Genomic DNA, 16,809 nt, shown 5'->3' on the forward strand with positions numbered 1-16,809 from the left:
AAAACAGGCTATTCTGCTGCGCTTATTTTGATTTGATTTCAATGGCACAAATTTTCATGACAAGAAGAACAGCTATAAAATGAATTCCGTGTGTGCTATCTGCTTCTCTCTTCCAGGTTCCAAATAATTTCTTAGGTTAACTCTAAGCAGGCCTGTCAGGAAAGTTACTCATAGTTACTCCGTGAGTAATCAGCTGTAAAATCCGATTTGTGGTTTTTTAATCAAAGTATTAATGTTTTTACATGCGTGTTTTCAATAAACTGTGCACCAGAGAAGTTTTTGACGCCCATCCATCAAAGTGCGCTCATATGACCAAATTGCGTTGCAAAAATATCCAACTTAGCAATAATTCAATCAGCGCTCTAAAAGCAAACGTTTGAAAAATATTCCGCCTACGAATTTATACTATGAAAAATGTTCTGCACTCATCAGGTATAACATTTTTTGCGCGTATGATAACTTCAAAAAAGTTCCAAGAACTACAGGGAAGTTCAGAACTTTGTGAGCGATTATAGATCTTTAAAATGGAGTTCCAAGCACTTCAGTGCGTGACCTTCAGGAAAATTTTAAAACTTAGCAACTTCAGGACAGTTCCATTAATTTCATGAAAACTCCTGAAAACTTTCAGAAAGATCAAAGAGTTTTGTAAAATTTCTGATAACTACAGAGCAGTTTCATGAACATCCGAAAATTGTGGAAACTTGTGAGAAGTTCCGACAACTTCAGGTCCACTCCAGAAAAATTACAAGATGTTCTAAGAACAAAGTCCACAAAATTTTAAAGAGGAAAATTTTGGGAACTTTAATATAGTTCCAAAAACTAAAACTAAATTTTTAAAACTATATTTTACTGTCATTAACAACAGAAAGATTGCGGAAACCTTCAAGAAGTTCCGAGAATTTCATTAAAAAATCCAAGAATTTAAAGGCAGTTCCGAAAATTTCAGGGTCGTTCCAAGCAAAACTTTGAAAACTTAAGTGAAGATCAAAGAGCTTCATGGTAGTTCCTTTCAGAAATATTGCAAGAACTTTACTGAATTTACTAAAATTTCAGTTAAGATTAAAGATTTTAGGGAAGTTACGTAACTTCGACCTCAGGGAACTTCCATGATTATCAGAAAATTTTTGGGAACTTCGGGAAGGTTTTTGGAAAATCCCAGAGAATTCCAAAAAAATAGGATGTTCATGGAACTGCCCTTAAGATTTCATAACATTCCCGAAGAAACCGAGCTTTAAAAAGCCATGTTGATTATTTGAAAAGCGATGCATAACCTGGTTAAATATTTTCTGGTTAACAATTGCTTCAAACATTTTAGGAATGCATGACATAATTGCAATACATCTATAGTTTTTAATGTCTGAGTTTTTTGTCGCATATATTGTGCACTGGAAGCATATGGAAGGTCTTCCAAGCAGAAGGAAACCATGGTTGCTGCAAAAAATTGGTTGAAAGTTGCTTGACGAGAAGCAACCAAAAGTGCGCTACACTTTTTGAAAACACACGAAAGAATGCCATCGGGGCCAGCTTGATAAGCCTAAGTTTCTTTAGAGCTGATTCAACCGTCGCTGTGTTGATGTTGAATACTTCAAGATCCACGACGCCTCTTGGTACCAGATCAACAACTACAACTATCTCCTCCACAGTTGGCATACGATTCTCAAACACGCTAGCAAATTGTTGAGAGAAAAGCTCGCAGCTTGTTTCTGCAGAAAGAGCATGAACATCTCCTAAGTGCATCGAAGTCGGCAATCCGCTCTCCTTACGTTTTAAATTTACAAAGCTCCAAACCCGTTTCGAGTTTCGCCAAAGATCATCTTGTCTCCGCCTAACGTAAATTTTGTACAAAAAACGATTGTATCCACGATATATTCGACTGGCTTCGTCAAACTGGTGCTTTAGATACAAACATCGTTGACGACCACTGATGATCCCTGCAGTAACTTGACGCGCCGTCGACGCTGGGAGCCTTTTTAGCGGTACAGTTTGAATGATGCAATTGTGCAGAATACGATTGAAGGAGCTGACGGTGCTATCGACGTCATTGCTTTGGTATATTTCAGACCAATCAAGTTATCATAATCCCCTCGACGAAAGTCACGCTCAGAAAGGTCAACATCTTCATGAAAGGATACAGAAGGCCCACAAACCACAGAGAAATAGAGAGAGCTGAATGAAAGCTCCTTCAGCTGCTAATGCTGGTACCGTTAGTCATAATTGAATCGTTTGAAAATATGAGATCTAGTACTCGGTCAGAACAGTTTCGAATTAAATTACGCTGCCTCAATCCAAGAAATGTCATACTATCAAGAAGAATTTGACTGGCTCGAACTTTTCCAGAACAGACGAGGTTGATTGAAATCCCCGAACAAAATGAGCTCACCCATACCGATATGCTGTCTGTTTTCTTCAATACATGAAGCTGCACAACATTCTGCTCCTGACTTTTATTTGGCGGCATGTACAGTTCACCAACAAACAGAGGCAGTAGTGGTTCGACAGCGATTTTTGCTTCATGGCTATTAGTACACCTCCGCCATGTCGACGCAAGCTGTTGAAGGTGCAACGGTCAACGTGCTGGGCGCAGTAGTCGAAAATCTTGATCAATTTTGGTCCAAGGCCACGAACATTTTGGTAGTACAAGTGTTGCTCAGATGATTAATTATCGGTGACGTTGGGTGCTGTGAGATCAGGTAAACTGCAACGCGAATGTATGTCGGGCAGAGAAATGTTTCGATGTGAAGTATATGTAGCGTCCTATATTCGATCATCGTTGCAGCTTCCGTGCGACATCATCGTTGCAACATTTTTTGTCGCATGCGCAAGTGCCTCAAATTGCCTACGTTTTCAAAACATTTTTGAACAAATTGAATACACAATTGTTACTCCGTACTTTAACCCTTTTGATGATCAGGACTATAGAAATGAATTGGTTTATTGTTTGACTCCTTATATAAGCCATATGGCAAAATGAAAATACAGTTTAGTGTTATACCAGAATTTGAACGCGCTGTTTCAATCCGAATAATCTGATCCCGCATAAGCCATATTGGTGACCCCGTATTCGCGAAAAATGTCATCGGAAGATAAGCCCCAACCTGAAGGCAACGTAGACACGATTAGCATACCACGACTCAATCCGCCGGTGATGAGTGAATCGAACATCGAATCATACTTCCTATCGCTGGAATTCTGGTTTGCCGCCTCTGGACTTGGAAATCAACACGATACCAGGAAATACAACATCGTCATGGCACAGGTGCCACCAAGTAAGCTGACAGAATTACGTTCCATCATAGACGCCACACCCGCTGCCGACAAATATCCGTACATCAAGGAAAAGCTGACCAACCATTTCGCTGATAGTCAGCAGAAACGATTGCAGCGTGTACTTTCCGACATGCCTCTTGGTGACATGAAGCCTAGTCAACTATATAACGAGATGAGATGAGTAGCTGGAACTTCATTGTGTGAACCTGTGCTTTTGGACTTATGGGCCTCCAGACTTCCAACTCACGCTCAAGCAGCAGTCATTGCTTCAAAAGGCGACCCATCAGAAAAAGCAACAATTGCTGATGCAATCGTCGATTCCATGGGCCTCCGCAGTGTTGGAAAAATCATTTTCAAAAAAAGTTCTATCACAGCTCATTGCAGAGATAAATCCCAAAGGAACTTCTCACAAAAAGTTCGCGAACGAGAGATGATAAAAAGTTCATGAAAGCGTAGAGCGGGAGAAATTTTCATTTCGTATCGCGAAAGATCTTTCGTCTCTCCATCTCACATCATTTCACACGTACTCGTGATTCGAACCAACCAAATATCCCCTCAGCTTTGTTCTTTTTTTTCCAGCGAGTAAAGGTAGGCGATGATCACGCGAGAGTGTCTGTTTGTTTTCTTCTCGTTCTCCGATATTTTTCGCATCCTTCACATTAAATACCATTTCCAGAGAACTTTGAGATTTGGGCGTAATTGCTTTTGTAAACAAACACGTCATTCAGCGATTTCTCACGAATCAAAGCACAATCTAGCGAACTATACTATACCAAATCATTCCTCTACCTGTCCGTGTTGTTAGCTTTTTAGATTGAACTTTAATTTACGAGAAATCGGCGAATTAAGTGTGTGTTTACAAAAGAAATTACGCCCTAATCTCAAAGTTTTCCGGATTTATTTATAGTTTTAGTTCTCAATGCAACCAGCTAATAGTAAATACTTGTAACTATTCACCAAGAGTCTAATCTTTGCTGACCAAATCATCATTTGTGGCTGTACTCTTCGACAAGAAGAACTATGCTATTAGTGAAATTTAGATCGTTCTCAATCTGTCACTATATCAAAAGCTCAAGGTACATGGTACTTTGATTAATTTTGTGTTCATTTCCAGCCAACTGGTAATAATTTTTTGTTTTTCTTTTTTTTTCTGCCTATATTTTTCACAGAACATGGACATTGAATAACCTGTTTAAATTTTTTATCATCCTAAATTGCACACTAAAAAGATGTTTTTGTCAGATCCTTGGTCAGCAAATAAAGCGTTCAGCAGTGCAGCAGTCCCGCATACCTTATGGTTTTACATAGTTTTACAGGATTCCCAGTCATGGGAGAGGACAGTAATAGCCCAGTGCTGTAAATTTTCATATCATTCGATTGAAGATGAACCACTACAACCATTCAATCAATTCTGTGTAAACGAATTCTCACATGACCATAATTTGAAGAGCCCCTTTCTCATTCGAAGCTCATTGTCAGTGTCAATTTAGTCACTCAGTATCATTTGATATACGACAGTGGAGTATGGAAGAAATCCAGGAAAATGGTCCCGAACAGACAAGTCGACCCGATGTCGGATCAATGTAAGGCTAATTTAAGGTCGATGTCGACCCAATGTCGTGTTAATGTCGGGTCAATTTTGGGTTTATGTCGGGTCAATGTCGGGTCAATGTCGGGTCAACATCGGGTTGGGGTTTGATAGAAGTCAGGTTGGTGTCGGGTTGGCTTAGCTTTTTCGCCGGAATGTCGACCAGAGCTCCGTTTGTGTGTAGGTTACACTCAATCGAATGATATATAGCGTTTCTCAAATGAGAATGATCCATGCCTTCGTCAAATGACTAAGCAACTGATATCACCCATTCGGAGGAGGTCCCCTTTGATAGCGAATAGCTACTTTTCTCATTTTCATCAAAAATGTTCAAATGATTTTGAGAATTTACAGCACTGGTAATAGCACAGTGAAAAAGTTCACCACCACCTATATTCCCAACCACCCCCTTGCATATAAATATTGCATAAGAGCTTACAGGAACGATATTACGAACACTAGTGATGAGAGGAGCCATGCATTAACTGTATTTCGTGAAAATGAGGATACATTAGGCGCTCCTCCTTCCGCAACCCCCTATCCTGAGGAACGGTTTTAATATAAAAATTGCTAGTCACAAAATCTTACACTACCCTCCCCGTTCCTCGTTAATGTCGCGTTGACTTGTGCTGATTCATTAAATTTTTTTTGCCAGAAACCAATGCACCAATCAATCAGTTGCACAAAACTGTTCACATCATCCTGATAACGGCTACTTTAAACAACAGGCGCCAGTAGACAGCCAGCTACCAGACTTATCAGTCTTTAGAGATTGTATTGATTTACTCGGGATAGCTTTCTGTCTATAATCTTTCCCTTGTGAAATGTGCAGTGCAATTTTCAAGAACGAATGTGGTGTAAAGAGATAGAGAGAAAAAATGATCTGATATTTTTCGTATCCTCACGTTGGTGATTCGAGTTAAAAAAGTTCGCGATATCTCATTCTCTCATCCCAGAAAGTTCGCTCAGGAAATATTGGAGTGTGAAACTAGTGAGGGAAAGTTCCCTCACAACGTAAAAACGTATCGCAAGCGAAAATGATATTTTGTTGAGAATTCCATCACTGGGCCTCCGTAACATCAATGCCATGGGAATACTCTCTCCAACGACACCAGCAATCGTCCCAGAAATACCTACTCCGAGCAGTATTGAAGACCTTCAACGCGAAATCGCACAGCTAACTAATAAGTTCGAGCAGATGTTCCGTCCACAAAGAAGCTTCCGGGACCGTTCGCGTTCTCGCAACCGAAGTAGAATGGATCAACGCTACGACAACAAAGCTTCGTATGATATGTGCTGGTATCATCGTACATTCGGAAGAGAAGCACGTACATGCAGAAACCCGTGCTCTTTCGGACAACCACCAAGTCAGCAATGACACCATCTTGAACCTGCGTTGGAAGTTGGCGATATTTCCGACACAGCAACGATATTTCGCCTGAAAATTGCGGACACAATTACCAACAGAAACTTTCTTATCGACACCGGAGCCGATGTGTCCGTTATACCGAGAGATTCGAATTTAACCCGGGTGAAACCTACCAGCATCAAGTTGTTCGCCGCAAATGGAACGCCGATTAAAGTTTATGGAGAAACTCTGTTGAAGGTTAGCCTCGGGCTCCGGCGTGAATTTTTGTGGAACTTTCTTATTGCAGACGTTACAACAGGCATTTTTGGTGCCGATTTCATCTGCTACCACGACTTACTTATCGACTTGAAGCGGCATCGTCTAATCGACAACACAACAAAGCTCGAAACAATGGCTGTTTTAACTCATACCAGTGAGTATTCGATAAAAACGTTCAGCACAACATCTCCTTACGCTGAATTGCTTGCTGAGTTCCCATCCATCACGATACTGGCACCGCCCGGCACAATAAGTAAAACTTCCATAGTTCATCGCATCGAAACAACTGGCCAACCAACATACGCTCGACCGAGACGGCTTGCACCTGAAAAGCTCGTGGCAGCTCGAAAAGAGTTCGAAAACCTAATGAAACTGGGAATTTGTCGACCATCGTCTAGCAGTTGGGCTAGCCCATTGCACATGGTAAGAAAAGCAGATGGATCTTGGCGGCCCTGCGGAGATTATCGATCATTAAATGCTCAAACAATCCCTGACAGATACCCTTTACCTTACCTGCAAGATTTCACCACTATTCTACAGGGAAAAACGATCTTTTCAAAGGTTGATTTGCAGAAGGCATTTCATCAAGTGCCTATACATCCTGATGACATCCCGAAGACTGCCATCACCACACCGTTTGGGTTATTCGAATTCACCTATATGACATTCGGGCTTCGCAATGCTGCTCAAACTTTCCAACGACTCATTCACGAAGTACTACGAGGACTGGACTTCGTATACCCATACATAGACGACATTTTCATCGCTTCATCGTCACCAGAAGAACATCGAGATCATCTCCGACAGCTGTTTACCCGACTTCATGAGCATCACCTAGCGATCAACGTAGCCAAATGTGAATTCGGTCGGGAGCAAATAATTTTCGTTGGTCACTCAGTCTCGGCCGACGGTATTCGTCCATTACCCGAACGTGTCGAGGCAGTACAGAACTACTAACGTCCAACCACAGTGAAGGAGCTCAAAAGTTTTCTAGCTGTAATTAATTTCTACAGGAGATTCATCCCAAATGCAATAGTGGCACAAATACCACTACTCAACATGATTCCTGGAAATAAGCGCAACGATCGATCTTCACTAGTCTGGACAGCTGATACAATATCAGCATTTGAGCAGTGCAAACAACAACTCGCAAACGCAGCCTTACTAGCACACCCAGCGCAGAACGCCGAGCTTTCGTTGTGGGTAGACGCATCTGATGTAGCAGCTGGAGCGGTCCTACATCAGGTTATCAATAATGATGTACAACCTTTGGGTTTTTTCTCGAAGAAATTCGATAAGGCTCAACTTAAATACAGCACGTATGATCGAGAGCTCACCGCAATCTATTTGACAGTTCGACACTTCAAATTCATGTTGGAAGGACGAAGCTGCCACATATACACTGACCACAAACCGATCGTATTTGCATTCAACCAAAACCCGGACAAAGCCTCAAACCGTCAAGCTCGTCAACTAGACTACATCGGACAAATAACCACCGATATACGACATGTAACCGGTAAGGAGAATATTGCAGCAGATTTAGATTATTACGCTATTCCATCGATGAACTTCGACACTCTCGCTGCCGATCAAGAAACCGACGACGAATTACGAGCGATACTGGAAGGTAAATTGAAAACGTCGTTAAATTTAAAACAATTCACCATTCCAGGCAGCTCACATCAGTTGTATTGCGACTGTTATGGTGATCGCGTCCGGCCTTTCATCACGAAAAGATTCCGCGATCAGTTTCTTCAAGCAACACACAACCTTTCACATCCCGGCACCCGTGCGATGGCCAAGCTAATGACTCAGCGGTTCGTCTGGCCAAGTATACGGAGGGACAGCGTCAACTACACAAGAAGATGCCTGGAATGCCAACGCTCGAAGGTGACACGCCACACACAATCATCTCTCGGTCGATACGCCATACCCGACGATAGATTTTGCCACATCAACATTGACATCGTCGGCCCCTTTCCACCAAGCAACGGGGACCGATACTGCCTTACCATCATCGACAGGTTTTCTCGTTGGCCAGAGGCAATACCAGTTCCGGACATGACAGCGCCTACTATCGCTCAGGCGTTAGTTTCTGGGTGGATTTCTCGTTTTGGTGTGCCTACACACATCACCTCCGATCAAGGACGACAATTCCAGTCAACACTTTTTGCAGAATTGATTCACACCTTCGGGATAAGTCACTTGAGAACCACACCATATCATCCTCAGTCCAATGGCATCATCGAGAGGTGGCACAGAACATTGAAATCCGCCATTCTCTGCCATAACCCCGATCGCTGGACCGAGCATCTCCCGATGATTCTTCTTGGCCTGCGAACCATCTATAAGGACGATATCAGAGCATCGCCTGCAGAAATGGTTTATGGGACGACACTTAGGATTCCTTCCGAGTTTTTCGGCGAAAATGGTCAAAACAGTACTACCACAGATTTTGCAAGCAACCTTCGAGAAACAATGCGGAAACTTCGTCCACCCGATACAGCCTGGCACGGAAAAGGTAACGTGTTCGTTCATCCCGATCTCAACACATGTAAGAACGTGTTCATTCGCAACGATTCAATAAGACCTTCACTTTCACCACCTTACACCGGACCACATCCAGTCTTAAAGCGAACCGACAAATACTACAAGCTCTGCGTAAATGGCCGAACGACTAACATTTCTATCGACAGATTGAAACCTGCATACACCATAGAGGACCAACAGCCATTCCAACCTACCTCTGGTTTATCGGCTACAACTACATCAACAGAGCAGCCGACGACGATCACCCGTTCTGGACGACACGTAAGGATTCCACTACGCTACAGCTGATCGCCGTCTGCTCTTGGAGGGGGATACTGTAGCGTCATCTATTCGATCATCGTTGCAGCTTCCGTGCGACATCATCGTTGCAACATTTTTTGTCGCATGCGCAAGTGCCTCAAATTGCCTGCGTTTTCAAAACATTTTTGAACAAATTGAATACACAATTGTTACTCCGTACTTTAACCCTTTTGATGATCAGGACTATAGAAATGAATTGGTTTATTGTTTGACTCCTTATATAAGCCATATGGCAAAATGAAAATACAGTTTAGTGTTATACCAGAATTTGAACGCGCTGTTTCAATCCGAATAATCTGATCCCGTATAAGCCATATATACTTTCCTGGCAACACAGGCTGGAAGAGCCCTTCACCGATCGCAACCGCATGACCAGGACGGTTCCGAGGGCTGGAAACAGCATCAAACACGACTGGGTCGAGTGGCTCAGGGGCTTCCAAAATGCTGTATACAGTGCGGTCCTGGTGGTGTCAAATGAATTTGAGGGTGTACTTTGTACAAATTCTCGGAAGTAGATATCTTCTGGCCAGGAATCGGCACAGAGCGCAATACCTTTCATCACCTTACCAACACCGACTTTGAAAAACACATATTTCATTGTTGAAATATCCTTGCCTTTGGGAACTAGCTTCACCACCTTCGGCTTCGGCTGGTCACCGTTCAGGTTCAAGCATTTTCGAGCAAAGTCCATAATTTCCTGCTCGGTAGTTATCGGATCAAACGCCGAGAGATAAATCCACAACAACTCGTCATTCAGTAGGACGGTTTTTTATGGCTTCACCTTGTTAGTACCACGATTTTTAGCCAGCTTAGGAACACTGTGAGAAGTAGTTCCATTAGAAGTACGCCTACGTTTTGGTTTGCTGGGTTTGATCGACAAATCGTTAAAACAAAATCCACCCGGTGCAATAAGGTGAGATTCAACTTTGGCTGAGAGCGTAGCGTCAGCATCACTTAGTTTGGAGATGTCGTCCTTTAGCGAGTTGATCATTTCTGAATCGGCTGGACTCGTGGGACTAGCATTGCAGCGAGCGGTCATGCTACGGAAATGTTCATTGGAGAATAAATCCGCACAGCCGTCGCACATCCAGAAAATATTCCTCTTATGCAGTCCCAGAACGTCTAGCTCCGGAATGTTCACATTTGCACGGAAGGTGTGAATAGATTCACCACAGTACCCACGACAGATGATGCGGTCAGAGGCAAAAAGACTTTTTGGAAACGCGGGCAAGCCATGACTAGATTTCAGATTAACGCCAAAATGTAGATACGATATGCGCAGGTGAAATAAAATCCACAAATCAAGCTGAACATTGCACTAGGTTCTAAGTAACATTGACAGATTATCTTCGTTGACTTTCTCTTTGAATCCCCACGCCCATGTAAAGACATTATCAGGTATTTTCAGCACACAGATCGATAAAAAAAGCTTTTATCTAGCACATCAAAAACTACAAGGGACAGCCGCAATGGTGACGTAGGACTACATGGACTTATATAATAAAGCTTATTTGTTAACTGCAGCAGGAGCTTGTGTTTTGTGTAGGAATTGGAATTTGAGCGGGGTTCTCTTTGTTTATACTCTTTAGTATGACACGCTTGACATAGATGGCCAACAGCGACTCACGAAGAGCTACTGATTCCGATCAATAGCGGTACGGCTTATTCCTCCTTCTATGGATGCTCATGTCGGCTGCAGCTCGCTGCTTGCAAGCAGCCTTTCGTTGTGTACTGGAGAACGCCACCACTCACTACGGAGTTATTGAATAAACACCATTTGGTGAGACCGGATGGAATTCAACTTTGAAATTTGTGTTAGGGAAATCGCTTTTCGCCGGCAATCGGTGATAATTTTCATTTGCGCAATTTTCGATAGTGACATTTTGAAAAATGTGTCATTTCTGATCGATTGGAAATAAAATTATTGAAATTGGTCCAGGGGCAGCTGAGTTATTAACGTTCAAAATCTTTCATAATTTTGTTACATGTTCCATTTTCGGTTTTCACAAAGTGTACCCCCATATAGAAATCACAGACGTAGTCTTACGTCAAAAACGGTTCTATGCTCAAGTTATTAACGAATGAGAAAGTCGACGAAGAGAATCGATCAATGTTACTTAGGACCTAATGCAATGTTCAGCTTGAAATGCTTTGCTTCAGCTACTGGTGAGTACCCGAGCAAAGTCCAGCATCAAAATGACAGCAAATTGAAATCAAGTTTTTATATCAACATCAAACTGAAATCATAATTTGATTTCAGTTTACGCAATTGACAAATTTGATACCAAATTTTGTTTTCATTTTGCTGTACATTTGCTCTTCAAAAATACGTTGTTGCGGGTTTGCTTTCATTGCCCTAGCATAACATCAAATTGAATACTTGTTTGGTTATCAACAGGAAAAATTGATACCAAATTGAATTTTCAGTTTGCTCTCGCTGACAGCAGAAATAGTTTTCAATGTGATGTAACAGGAAGATTTTTTGCACTCAATTTCGATATTATAACCGTTAACGACCAAAACGACAGCAACCTGTGTAATCATTATCAGCAAAATCACAACATCAAATTTAGATTTTAATTTGATCTCAAACTTTGCTCGGCTACACTGCACAATAGGTACCGGCATAGAAGCAGTGTTGTGGATTGAATGACGTGGTTGAACAATAACAAATAAACAGAACAGATCACTTTCACTTATGTTCGTTTTGATATTTGCAGCTCACTTTGACACAGAACTTCAGTGTTAAAACATAAACAATACACAGTACATCCACGGAAAATAAACGATGAGATTTATAAAAACGGTTTAAATAAAAAAAATACAACATAAAAACATTTAATTGTGTTCTTTAAGGGTATTGAGGTAAAGGCATATTCGTAATCTACATTAAAAATGGAACCGAAATCCGAAATTTGATCAAAATTGGAACACTGGAACTATTTTACTGTAAGTGCGATTACAGTAGCCAATATCACCATCTTAGCGCCCCTGAGTGGGACTTTGTATGGGAGCGAGCTGTCAATTTGTTAGTTTAGTGCCAAATAGTGAAGATAATATTTTGCTCTAAACTTTGATTTAAAATCGAGATGAAAGTCTACGGTTTCGAAAAAAACAATCCTTTCAGATGATGTATAAAAATCGACACATTTTCTAAAATTATAGATTCCAATTAACTTCAAGGCAAACCGAAGAGACAGTCTTCTTGATATGATGTCTTCGATTGAAGGCTGTCGACCCATGTCTTTTCAGTGTTCAATCCGAATATCTTGCACAAATTATAAAAAAAAAAATAGGGAAAGGTGAATAAATAAACACGTGATTGATGATTTGAAAGTTTTTCACCTAATGCTAATGCTAGGAAAAATACGTAGAATTACTTGTGTGAGCAGAGTAAGGTGCCATGTGAAATGATGGCGCTTCACGGTAATCGTGTCCTTTGCTGAACTGAAATGATCTCATTTTCATCGTTTCCGTCCCGTACCCAGCTACTACTGATACCGGAAATAGCTGCTGGATGGGGTTCCCTTTTAAGCATTTCCTTTTACCGCCGCAAATATGGTGGCTGTTATTATTATTATTATTAACATTAATAATACGGCGTAGATTGGGGCAGCCAAGCGGATGGAAATTAGTAATGGCTAGGTCATGCCACACCGGAAATGCGAACTGAAAGCCAATTATACCATACGCGCACGTAGGATCCTCTTCTGTAAATTTATATTTTCCAGTACATTGTTATGTGGAATTGCTATAATTTGGAGAAAATCACTGCTATATAATTACATTCGGAAAGCTCATCGATACCGTATCATATGATACGATAGAATTAAGATAATTGCTTAATTTTAATTCATGTTCTACTGTGCTAATAAAACCAAACCTTTATCCCCATTTTCAGGAGGAAATCCAAGAACGTCCTCAAATCACCACGCTCATTTCGTCCCTGGCGAATTACTCGAATACGATTCCCGCTGCGACGGATCCAGATGCGAAACCGGCCCAAGAATCGGCCCGAATGGGTAAGTAAATTGGTTCCCTTCCCCGTCCACTCCCAGCAGGATGCATGCGGTGTAGCTCGTTCCTTCGGAAATTTTAATATAAATCTCTGGTGACAGATGCGCGCATCCAAAAAATCTAAAAATAACATCAAATGAAAGCCAAAAATTGAAATATTAATTGTTGCGCTTTCATTGGCGCACCCTGGCTGGTTGTTTTCCAAAATACAGATTCCTCCCGTCCGGAAGCTCTCAGAAATGAAAATAACAAATTAAACATAAATATTTTAATGGAATAACACTTATACGGGTTTTTCTATCTCTTTTCTTTTTTCTCCCTTCAACTGCACTCGCAAACTGATACTGCATCACTTTTTTCCCTCGGTGAATGGTTTCTGGCATGACGGGAAACGGACACATCATGGGGCGTTAATATGATCTACTGAACCGGCCAAAAAATAAATCAACTCGATCTCTGCCACTCTCAAACAATCCTGGCTGACTGACAACCGCAGGCACACTTATCGGTGTCTTTCTGCCGTGTATACAGAACATTTTCGGTGTAATTTTATTCATCCGTTTAACATGGGTAGTCGGTACGGCCGGAGCAATATTTGGGTTTTTAATTGTATTATGTTGTTGTTGCGTGGTATGTTTACAAGAATATCTATATATTTAATAATCTATTTACTCATCCTCATCCACTCATCCTCGCTCGCGTTAACTACCGACAATGCTATTAATATCAACTTTCATAAAAACAAATCATCAATTCCACCACCCTCGCTAGGTTCGCTCCACATTATCACACAAGTGTCATTTGCAATTTGAAACCGACCAACAACGAGACTGCTCTCACTGTTCCTCTCACTCGTACGATGTCCTACTGTATGTGACACTTCTACCAGAATTCCAGGGAAGCTTTAACGGAATGTAGGGGGTTTGGGGATTAGCTTTTACAAAGGTTGGAGAGAGAGAGAGAGAGAGAGGGACATACAGGGGGTGAAGCTCATGAGAGGTGTTGTGAAATACATATGGTCGGCATGCTGCCAAACCGAACTGGGCACCATTAAAATTAGAATAGAGTTTAGCACACCATTATTGTTGGTTTTGATATGTTTAGCTTAAACAGAGCAAATCGTAAATCTTCAACCTCAAAGTATATAATTAACAATGGTCGTGTGAAAATCAAAAACTTCAAAACTATATTATTCAAAGGTTAATTTATGACGCCTAATTCATTCTGGTTTTACAACGACCTTTATTGTTCATTAGATACGCAATAAATAATAGTCTCGAATGGTTAAATAGTTTAGCTACGAATACAGTATGTGTGTAATAAATCAGATGCTAGTATATAGTAGAGTCGGTGTATAATGAGTCACGCCAAGAGTGAAGCCAAGTCTACCTATTGAACTGTCAAACCGGCTACCTATCGTGCAAAGTAAATAAACATTAGGCCGTTCGCAATGCTGTTGTATTTTATAAGGACTGTTTCAATTTGAAACTAGAACAGAAACGCACCTCTCGCAATGCTGAATTGCAGTTTCATTATTCGAGCACTATTTTGCACCAGATTTGCAACTGCTCGACTATTCTGTTTTATTTCTGAGCGAGTTTGAAACACGAATGGAACTCTGTTTCAAATTTCTTTGGATGTGTTGAAGATGTTTCGAAGAGCTCCACAAAAAAAAACGGAGAACTTCATAGAGAACAGTAAAGTTTATTGAATTTGATGATTACAAACATGTTTTAGAACTGTGCGTTGCGCTGATCGTGTTGCAGTTTTATTTTTGACAGTTTCAAATTATAGAATTGACGAGTAGTTTGAAACAATTTTGAAACTCAGCATTGCGAACGGCCTTACGATGCTATAAAAGGTCCACGAAAGGTATTGCAATAAAATATAAAATATAATCGAAGAAATGAGCATAAACACGCAGTGAGCGTTAAATTGTCATGGGATACGCTCGGTAATGATTAGTAATGAGAATTTCTACTATTTTTTGTTAAGATAATTTGACAAAATCACTGATATAATGATTTACTACAGTCGCAATATTTTTTCTCTCCCTAGAAGTCATTTGAAGTTGTTGTAGAAGTCCTCTGTTGCCAAGTGAAAAGAATGGGAATCTTCCGAAAACCGTGATGCGAGTTCAACTGTTTTTCTCTTGGCGTGACTCATTATACACCGACTCTAGTATATAGGTGCACACTATTGGGATATTAATGTGGTTTGAACCACTTCGTCAGTTGAGACGATTTACGATGTTGTACCATAGAGGTAACTCTAAGACCAGACGGTCCCGAAGAAACGTGCTCAACTTTTTGGCTCAGCTCTGGTACTATCTTCGGTCCCAAGCTAATCGATTCACCCCTCGAAACATAGGAAAATTCACTAACCCCTCATGCTATCTGTCAAACTTTCATAGCGAATCAAAACAAACATTGTGTAGTATTAGAATTTTGATTAGAATGGGGTTCGTTAATCGATTTGCTTGGGACCAATAGGCTAGTCAAGTAGTGAGCCAATGGATCATTGAAGATGCTGAGGTTTTGACAGCACCGTACTGTGGCTACCACAGTATTTTACATTGGTTCGTCCGTATACAGTAGCGCCAAATGAAAGCTGTGGTGGGTTCAAAACTCAGCCATCTAAAATGATCCATTTAAAATCGATAGTTTCGTATTGATTGTTGGTGGTACCTTGTCGGTCTATTTTAGAATTGATAGCTAAAAATTGGTCAATTTCGAATACTAGTTTATGCAAGTAACAAATCATGCTTTCGGTTAGAAAAATACTTTGAAAACTTGAAACCAATGGCACAGCGAGGGGGGAGGGGCGTTAGGGTTTAAATCCTCGGGCAAAATTAAGCCTTGGGCAAATATAAAATTGTTTTTTTTTTATAGAATATTCTTGTCGATTTCTACACTTTTTCAAAGGCTGACTAAAAGCAAAGACATCAAATCTGGCAACTTTGCCAGAATCCAAGCGACAGATACAATGGCGCTACGCTTGAGTGAAGGTCTTGATTTGTTGTCTTCGCTAAAAGTAAATTGGTACGCACAAAAAGACCTGTAGTTCGTGATTCAATAAGATTGAAAAGTCCATTAATGGTTGCTTTGCATTACTTCTATTAAAACTTCATAGTTACAGCATTAGATGGCTACATTTCTCCAGTTCGAACGAAATCTTGAACCTTCCTCCTGATGGAGCCCATCAGCACCCGCACAGTGGAAACGGACCCGGAATTTGCGCATTTCTTCCATTTTGCCGCATTTACTGGATGTCCTTGACTGCCCCGCCGCTTCGTCAAAGTTGCTGCTTTGAAATTGCCCAGTATTTTTTGATTGGTCGAAATTCCGGGCAATTTGGAGGATTCATTAGCTTGGGGACAAAATCGATCGTGTTGGCAGCAAACAACTCCAGAACCACCTTGGAGTAGTGATAGTTGGCCTATGCTTGCGGATGAACG

General features: G+C 41.0%; 1 protein-coding gene across 7 annotated transcripts in view; it reads left to right on the forward strand.

Moving 5' to 3' along the window:
* kcc (solute carrier family 12 member kcc) overlaps positions 1-16,809 on the forward strand; it is an 836,076-nt gene that overhangs the window by 589,929 nt on the left and 229,338 nt on the right. For all 7 annotated transcript variants that reach the window (XM_065231465.1, XM_065231467.1, XM_065231461.1 and 4 more), the window contains 2 exons: positions 13,237-13,357; positions 13,849-13,982. In XM_065231465.1, the coding sequence (XP_065087537.1) occupies positions 13,237-13,357; positions 13,849-13,982 (255 nt within the window). The remainder of the gene's footprint in view (positions 1-13,236; positions 13,358-13,848; positions 13,983-16,809) is intronic.

The sequence above is a fragment of the Ochlerotatus camptorhynchus genome, unplaced genomic scaffold (assembly GCF_037179485.1).
Source record: "Ochlerotatus camptorhynchus isolate MF236.1 unplaced genomic scaffold, CSIRO-AGI_Acam_v1.1 ptg000357l, whole genome shotgun sequence".
NCBI lineage: Eukaryota > Metazoa > Arthropoda > Insecta > Diptera > Culicidae > Ochlerotatus > Ochlerotatus camptorhynchus.